General features: G+C 36.3%; 2 protein-coding genes across 2 annotated transcripts; one reads left to right on the top strand and one right to left on the bottom strand.

The window, feature by feature from the left end:
* Window positions 1-3,781: 3,781 nt before the first annotated feature.
* On the bottom strand, window positions 3,782-4,828 carry her5 (hairy-related 5). The gene is made up of 3 exons (XM_060885821.1): window positions 4,787-4,828; window positions 4,399-4,494; window positions 3,782-4,288 (listed from the first exon to the last, which is right to left on the bottom strand). The coding sequence occupies exons 1-3, from the start codon at window positions 4,826-4,828 to the stop codon at window positions 3,782-3,784; spliced, it is 645 nt and encodes a 214-aa protein (XP_060741804.1).
* A 2,572-nt stretch (window positions 4,829-7,400) lies between these two features.
* her11 (hairy-related 11) lies at window positions 7,401-9,029 on the top strand. The gene is made up of 4 exons (XM_060885422.1): window positions 7,401-7,517; window positions 7,678-7,773; window positions 8,032-8,125; window positions 8,269-9,029. The coding sequence occupies exons 1-4, from the start codon at window positions 7,491-7,493 to the stop codon at window positions 8,826-8,828; spliced, it is 777 nt and encodes a 258-aa protein (XP_060741405.1). The 5' UTR covers window positions 7,401-7,490; the 3' UTR covers window positions 8,829-9,029.
* The last annotated feature ends 453 nt before the right edge of the window (window positions 9,030-9,482 follow it).

The raw sequence follows: 9,482 nt of genomic DNA, 5'->3' as shown, positions 1-9,482 counted from the left end.
TGACTCTCAAAAGTACAGACATAAATAACACCATACTTTTAGCTTGGACTATACAAGACAAAAACAGACAAGACAAGACAAAACAGACTACGAGACAATACAGACAATGTGAGACAATATAGATTGTAAATCTTTTGTTATGCTGCTACTGCAAAAATAAATTATAAAATGTTACCTTTGGTTGTCATTTTTTATTGATTTCTAGTGATTTTTAATTCATGAAAATCACGACTAAGAATGCAACAAATAAGTAAATGTTTTAAATCCGTGTGTAAATGCGTTTCTTTATTAATTAATGTTCTAAATAGTGATTTGTTAGTTTACACAAAGTGACCTTAGTGTGCGTTAGATCCACGCTGAGGGTCGCCTAAAGAAGCGCGCGAGGTTTCTTTAATCATGTGGGTATGCGAGTGGCGCGCGATGGCAGCTGTTCACCCGCTGACGTCATGCAGTCCGCTCAGGTATGGATGCTGCGTCCATGCAGTTTCAGCCCCGCCCACATGGTAACGGGCAGTTAGACAAAGAATGCGGAGTCGGCGAGGCGCATACGCGCTCATTGTGACTACTCACCTCCAATTAATATCCCGTCGAGGCCAAGCTGGTCCCCCTTCATTTCCCTCCCGCAGCGGCTTAAAGAACGTGAATGAAAGACATTTAAAAGAGCTGCGCAATTTCAAAGGAAAGGATGCGCTGGCTTTTAAGCAATAGCACCAACCGCAAACTCTGCGCTCTCAGCTGTAGCGAAAAGGCTATAAAAGGATTAACAATTCATGAGAGGTTGGGTATCTGACCTACCCTTCACTCTCTGTTGCTCTTTTAGCTAGTAGTTGTGTTACTACAGTAAAACCTCTCCACAGCTTTTACGCTTTTTTGCGTCCTTTGTAGTAAAATACCCTGTATATGATAGTCATACGCCTATCAATAAAACAGTTATGTAAACTGTTAGGTTTCAGAAATGAGAAAATGACTTTACATTTACTGCTCTTATCTAAAGCGACTTTTATGTTAACTTTATCTCATTTACACCACTGAGCAATGAGGGGTTAAAGGTCAGGGGCCCAGTAGCGACAGCTTTGTGGTCCTAAGATTGAACCTCACGACCATTCAGTGCAACACCTTAACCACTAACTGCCACGTCCCAGGACACGGTTCCCTTTCTTCTACAGTTGGCGTATATGTGAAACTAAGTGACTATTATTATGATCTTTATTTATCAAGAATGTAATGATTTTATTAACTATTACCGCAAATACTACTATAAAACACTGTATTTAAGTTAAGTACAGCTTCTGGATGACTAGCCTCAAAAGTGTATCTTTGCGATTTACGGTGCTTCATTCTCGTGAATACAGTAAACACAAAATACATCATCATCATCAGCAGCAGCAGCAGCAGCATGATGATCCCATTAAAAAGCTGTAGGAAACAAAATGTAAATTGTGAATACAATTAGAGACCAAAGGAATGATCTCGACATTATAAATATTGTAGTCACTGTTGATGCTAATGATTTGAAAGTATGTTATGCACGGCTGCAAACAGAAATCTTTAAGCTGGAAGTTGCACAAATTTAAAACTGAGAAACTAGCTATAGCGCTCTATATCCAGGCTTATATTTGCATCAAAACTCAAATTCATCACGTCTTGACTTAAAGCTGTGAGCTAGTCGTTGTACCTGGTGGCTCGAGCGCACACACCGAGTGATGGATTCACACCTGCACGTGAACGGGTGCTCTAATTCATTTTATAAATAGATGCAGCCTCGTCAAACATTTTTGAGCCCGTTTTAACGTTTCATTTCTATTAAGTTTTATACTAATATAAGGTTAACTGTCTATAGCACACTCTAAGGTCTGATCGTGCATATATTTTCTCTTTCGAATTTTGAATTGTAAACAACTTTTTGATACATTTTGGTGCAACTTTTTTTTTTAATTTTATATATTTTATTTTTTACTTATTTTGGAAAATATGCTCATTTCTGACACCTTCTGACAAACCAGCTAAATTCGGTTCTAATAAACTAAAGCTGGTCTGCACAGTGTTGTGGTCGCAGTAAATATAATCTATTGTTCCATGTCTTGATTGGCAGCATATAAAGAAACATCCGCTCCTGAAAAGAAGTTCTCTGCAAATCTAATCTCATTTACAACCAAAAGTAGTAATTGCATTTGGAAGAATTATCCCCCAGTAATGGCCACCTAAACCGTCTCTGTTGATCCTCTGATGTGATTTCCATTTAGGCTCGTTTTTAGAGATTATCCATAGGTAACAAAGAGATGCATAGAAGCGCAGAAAAGCTGGGTTTGTTCATTCTTCGCCTGAGCTGGGTTAAGCCATTTTCTTTGATCCAAAGGAAATAAGAAACGTGATAGGCGCCGTGGACTTAAATTTTTTTTTGTTACATCCAAGTTAATTTACTGAACTTCGACACTACTTTGACACCATTACATAATCTGCAAACTGTACATTTCTCGTGTTTGAGCATTAGTCATTAGTACAATGAACATTTTATGAATGTGATATGTTTTATGTGTTATGTTTAACTCTGTATAGTTTGCTTTTTATGCTGCAGCAAATAATAACAGTTGTGTATTTGAATAAATATTACAATCTGTATTAGCAAAGCATTTCAAGTTATTTGGCTGGTGATAAAAAAATATGTTGTCAGATGAGAATTTAAAATTAAAAGGTTAACAACTGATGATTAAAGTCTGAACTAAGGCTTTTTGAAGCAGTGATTTCAAAAAATATATATTTATTCTCAGTGCTCCGCTGCTATTTCTTATTTTATTCTGTTTTATCTGCTTTGCACTGTAAAAGCATACAGTGATAAAGTATTTAATGAGAAGAGGCATTTTTTAAAGCAATTCATTGTTTGGAAGAAAGTGTAGAATATTTGCAGCAATGGTACATTTTTAAAACAGTCAAATACATTAAGTGTTCACTTTACTGTAATTGTGTGGAAAGAGGGTGCAAAAGACAACAGTTAAGATGAGAGCAGAAATCCTAATCAGTTATTTGCATCTGAATGTTTTAGGTTAGCCAGGCAACTGCAGCATTTTGCAATGGTTACTAAGATAACAATGAACTGAAGTGGAACATTAGTGAATTGAAAGTGTGGAAATGTTTGGACTGTTTGCAGCTTATAAGACAAAACTTTCAGAAGAATTCTGAGGAATGATGTTTCGAAGTATGCCTCAGGATAGCTACAGTATATAAAAAAGCAACTTGTTCAAGAATATATCATCAGACAGGTTTATTCGTTCAATATATACAAATATATACACATTGTTTGCTTTGGCTACAGTGCAAGAAGTCAAAGTCTGTGCTGTCAAGAAAAAAATAGCACATAAAAAAACTGTAAAAGCAAAAAAACAAAAACAAAAAAAAAATTAACCAAACTATGCATGTATACTTGTGCATATTAATCTAAAATAAACTGATAAACCAGTTTAGCCCAATTAAGCAAATGCTTTTGGATCCATTAAAATAGACCCCCCCCCCCAAATTCCTTACAAAATTCTTTTATAGAAAAATATGTACTATCAAGTACGAAACATATCTGTGACACACAGTTTATTGCCCATATCAAAATAAAGATTTCAGTATTGTACAAAATCCACATATTTACATATGCTGCACATTTACACATTCATTACTTCAGTCTTTTGCATGTAATTGAGTCAAGTACAACTGACTCATAAACACTGTGAGCTTTTGATAAATTCAGTCAAAGATTCTGATTAGTTTTTGGATGATATCTGATAATGATATGTGTCTACTGTGGCCAAGGCCTCCAAACAGAATCACTTGATATCAAAGGTTGCTTAGAGCTGCAAGCTATCTTCTTCGTAGGCTCGTATATGGCAGTTCTTTGGGAAATGATGGACTGACGCAGTGCAGAGCAGGAGCTGGTCGACTCCACATAAGTAAGTGCCTGCTGCCCTGGTATAGACCCACCATCATTTCTGAGGTGCAGAGCAGGTGCAAGATGACCTTGAATGGAATGTTCTTTAAGTTCCTGTTGCATGTTCACCTGCATCTTCCCATCTAGCTCCTGACTCTTGCTGGCAATAAAATTGCTGACCCTGAGCAGACATGTTCTCATACCATCTTGATAGTTTAGCTGAAGTTTACTAGGAGATCCCAACTCATCTTCTTCCTCATATTTTCTTTTTCCATTTTTAATGGAATTTGAGGACGGTCTGGATCGCTGCTCGGCCTTCAGGAAATTAACAACGCTCTCCAAGATCTCAGCTTTTTCCACTTTGGGATTCTTTAGTTTCTTTAAAAAGAAGAATGCATAAATATTATATCAGCTGAAATGTATGGATTAGGGTTAACATGACTGTAAAAAAATACTTTTAGGAACTTGACATGAAGTTCAGAGCTCACCTCATTACATGTGTTCTCCACTAACAGAAGCCTCAAGGTTTCCAAACTGTGGTTAATTCGGTCTCTCCTCCGCTTCTCCATTAGAGGTTTTGGAACCTAGAGAATAATGGATTATACAAAACAACTATCAAATTACCAGGAAAATGGATAAACAAATTGTTGACAGTTTTTCAGAGTATTATTTTGGATTAGGGTTAAAAGTTTTATTTGACAGAAAATTATTCTTATGGGTTAATGACAACATTTATTTCATACTTAAAATAATGTTTGAATGATATTTAAAAAAAAAATAAGCCTATTTACAATTATTGAGTAAAGTAACCTATGATGAAGAAGAAATCAAGAAATAAGCATCCATGATTTTCAAGTCCTTTTTAAGGTTTCTTACCCGTTTCATTAAATCTTTCTGGTCCGGTATTTCACTCGACATCGTCCTCATATTTGAAGGCACACAAGCCGCTAACTTTACTTCAACATAAGACATTGGTAACTGTTTTAAGTTTAGGCTTATGTTATACTCTGAAGCTACACACAATCCCCTCCCATGAGCTTCCTCAACCAATAGCAATCACAATCCCGATAAAAACACACCCATTTCATTAATATTCATAGAGTAAGATTTACAGCAATTAACTACAATAATGTTTATAGTAAAATTAAAAGAAAAGTAAATAACGATTGTATAATGTTAACATAGTCTGAAGAGCCCAGTCAGATTTAGCAGGATTTGTGTTTGTTTTAATTCGCATTAATTCTCGCATTCCTATTAACGTTAAATTAACGAATTATGGAAAAATGTAACTTGTAGACAATAGGCAATTTTACAACGTAAAGTAGGGATCGGATTAATATTTGCAGGGAACACTAATCCAAACGTTTCCTGTGGCTTTTCGGGATCACTCATTGGAAAAAAGAACTCGGGAGGAGAGCTTTTTATCCTCAGCATTTTGTACTGGATTATCCACCGCAACCGCAGGACTGAGCACTGAGCACAATCTCAGTCAGTTACACAAGACCAGACAATAACACTGTGGCCATCCAATACAACCGGTCTGCAAAGTATGCACTCAAATAACCTAAAGTAGAAACCAAGGAATCACGTTCCTACCACACGACTATTAGGGCTTCAGCCAACTAATTCATTTCTGTGAAAAAAGTCAAAATTGTAAAGATTTTTTTCCAGACCGCCAGATTTGAACCACAATGGAAATAAATTATTTGTGCAGTTTTAAAGATTTAAATGAAGTCACACATAAGAGATTTGGCTGATGCAAATTTGTTACAAATACACCAGATTCAAATATTTATTCAGAGAGATACTATATGTAAATTGTATTTTAAAACAACTTGTTTTGGGGTTATCCAACAGATTCGGATGTGTCTACATAAAAACTGTCGACTTTTCTCACCAATTCCTTCCCACTTAAACGAGTCAATTCATACACAATAAACGGAATAGTGCTAAACGTTTGGCCATTACACCTCTAGTATTTCCCTCCACCTACCTACACCAGACACTCTGTTGTTAACCCCCGTTCTCTTGTGGCCACGTGCAGAATTCTCACGTCACAGGTTTATGGATTTTTCCGTCACGCAGTGCCACATTAAACAAACAAACGAAAAAATACACAACCTTAATGAATGTGTTAATTCAGACAACATGAACATTAACACATACCTTTAAATACATTTTTTTTTTTAAATAATCCATTGGGCAGAGCAAATCTACAGCACATTTGATAGCCTATATTATAGTGTTTTTTTATGGTTAGAGATGAGCTGATTTCTCCTGGAATATTCGTAAGACGTTGGGACTTGCACAGACGTGCTAACAGGCCACAGTTAACACTATCAATCACCTGTTTCTGTCATAAGTCGTGAATTTACAGGACACACATAAAGAACAGGATTCGATCTTGATTTTAGCGCGTATTCCTCATCAGAATAGCTTTCACCCTTAGAGTTCAATATAATACTGAAAACTGGATGGATTGAATTGATGTATAGTGGTGCATGGTCTATCAGTATCACTGTGCAAATTCAATCCAGTTATTTCACTGCACTCGTTAGACCTTCTGAATGATTTAAGGCACAAAGTTCACCAAGAGTACACATTCCCAACTAACGCCTGAAATGAAATACGTAGTTTGGCACAAGGTCTTGGCGCCTGATGTAACACTTCACTTCGGTTCTCACGACAATATTTTTTTAGGAATTCTCAAATTCCACGTTCTGGGAAAACAAGTTTTTATCCACGGAACCATACGATATTAAATCGGTAATCTGTCGCGCTAACCGTTTTCAGTTTAAACCAATTTTGTGCGTTTAGTGGTTAAATTAAACTGATTTCTAAAGAGGTCACGTGTGTCAGTATGTTAATTGTTGACTCTCTCACTAAACTTTTCTCACCTTTCTCCCACTTGACTTACTTGCAAGCACACTTATCGGAATGGTGCTAAACGTTTGGCCATTACAACACTGCTATATCCCTCCTCCATCATAAACACGAATAACTTTCCCAAGCATAAACGCCCTGTTTCCTCAAAGCCACACGTTGATTTATCCAAAGCTGAATAATAATCAATAACAATACATTTTTAGGCCATAAAACCATAAAATAAAACATTTTGCATAGAGCATGCGTATGAGTGGCAGACAGTGCTCTTATCTCTTACAACTCCCAAACCATATTAGAGTTCTCCATAATGAAGTTATTACGTCGCTCTAATTCCAAGAGATAATATAGGTCCTGCTTTCCACATCTAAAATATTTCCATAAATATTAATCAGATTTTGTCCTGAACTAAAACATTTCAATCATTAAACTTAGAGAAAACAATAACATACAGTGTTAGAAAACATGGCTAAACAAATCAAGACAGAAACAAACATTTGGATGCCAAACAGCTGTTTTTTGCGCACAGGCACGAAATTCGTCAATGGGATTGACGTCACCACCGACCCTCCACCAATCAGAAAAGCGTATTCTGCACCATAAAGGTTTCAGCCTCGTTCAGTTCCGCAGTTCTTCATCAGACAGACTTTCAAGGAGCCTCTTTACAAAGCAACAGTATTCAATTGCAACATCCGCCATGGCTAAAACAGAAAGCGGGAGAAGAGTAAGTCCTCTTAATTCAAAACCTCTTAATTCTAATCAGTTAATTAACAATTAATTACCTAAGCAATTTTGGCTCACATTGCATTTCTATATAGAGATGCAGTGATGATATAACATACAATTTTAGACAGACTGTTAAATATTTGAACATGTCCTCTTAGAAACTGAAGCCAGTGATTGAGAAGAAAAGAAGAGACCGAATCAATCAAAACCTTGCTGTTCTCAGGGCTCTTCTGTTCAACAGCACCGCAGATACGGTCAGTAAACTGAATAGGAGGAAATGGCTTCAAAATGCTATACATATATATGGTATATTAGCGTTAGCAATTTGTTTTATACATTCTTCTTGTTTGTGGTATGTCTACAGTATCCCTACCTTTTATTCTGTACATTACTTTTGCATTAGTACTAGGTCATCTTGCATTATTATTCTGAAGAGCATTCATGGTTTTCTACACATATATAATCATTTCTCCAACAGGAATCATTTTCTCTTTTCTCCCTTCACACCACAGCGTTTACAAAACCCCAAACTGGAGAAAGCTGAGATTTTAGACTTGGCCGTTCAATATATAAGAAAGAACACACGCGACAAAACAGATAACAAAGGTATATTCTATTCAATTCTATTCTTTCACAGCAATTTGTATACTGTATATGATTGTGTATATGACAACTAAAACTCTTGAATCCTCTATTGTGGTGCTGCTCCCACTGTTTAACAGAACTTTGACTCTTCTGACTTTCTGTAGGGTCTGTAAATCAGACGGTCATTGAAGTCACACATACTCACACAAACTCATCGAACCATGTCTCTGCTGCTCACGTGACCCAGCGACGTGTTTCAGACTTTGAGAGTGAGAGAGAGAATTCGACAAAGAGTCCGGAATACTGTCTGGATCGCCAGCATAGTCATTCTCCCAGTTTTCGGGGAGAACCAGACATGAAGTCACCAAACTCTCATACTAAACCTTGTACAACAGTGTCTCATTCCTACACCCAAGATCGCATCTTCACTGATTCATCTTCAGTTGCTTCTAAATCTGCCTGCCAAAATCCTATTGTCTTTACTCCATCAGAAGAGCTTTCTCCTCCTCCCTCTCCACTCTACATACCAATTGCTCCCTCCATGTCTCCTCCATCATTCTCCTTCCCTCTATTTACAACAGCGTTCTCTGTCTGCAGTCTTGGGGGTTTACCTCAGCCACTACATCTTCATAAACCCAGAGCTCTCACTACATCACTGACTCTTCATCTTGACACAAGCGAAGTTTTTTCTCCATCACAATCAACATGGAGACCGTGGAGCTGAAATGGTATGGGGAACTGGTGTCTCAAGCTCTGACAAGAAGGAACAAGAGGGTGCTCATAGCCACCTCTTGTGGACAGATGTGGTACCTGATGAACCGAATATTTATAGTCCAATGTCCATTATCCGTTTAAAGTGTATTTCACTGTGTATTGTTCTTATATAATCTATTTATCAACAAATGTGGATGTCTCTATATGCACCACCACTTTTTACATATATTCTGTAAATATATAAATTGTAAAGTGTATTTTACTAAATTGTCTCCAGTAATTATTGTTGATTAAAACACTTGATAGAAAAATGACAACTTTGTCTCCTGTGATATATTTTATCATTAAAGTATCAGTAATATTAAATCATTTTGGAACATGCAATTAAATAGGTTTTACAAATATATAAAAGTCCAAATAAACCCTTTATATTGCTTTAAATTACTATTAATTGGATCACAAACACACAGCATATAAATGTTAAAATGTCCCACAATATATAGATGTAGATATAGATAATAGTTCACAAAATTACGGTATATACTATATAAACAGGAAATATGCAAATTCACAATTGCAAAACAATTTGAATATATATTTTTAGGTAACCTTTAACCTTTAACCCTTTATTGTTAGAATATTTCTTCTTTTCATTTATCTCCTG

This window comes from Tachysurus vachellii, chromosome 13 (assembly GCF_030014155.1).
Source record: "Tachysurus vachellii isolate PV-2020 chromosome 13, HZAU_Pvac_v1, whole genome shotgun sequence".
NCBI classification, from domain to species: Eukaryota; Metazoa; Chordata; class Actinopteri; order Siluriformes; family Bagridae; genus Tachysurus; species Tachysurus vachellii.
This window is presented reverse-complemented; position numbering and strand designations above follow the sequence as displayed.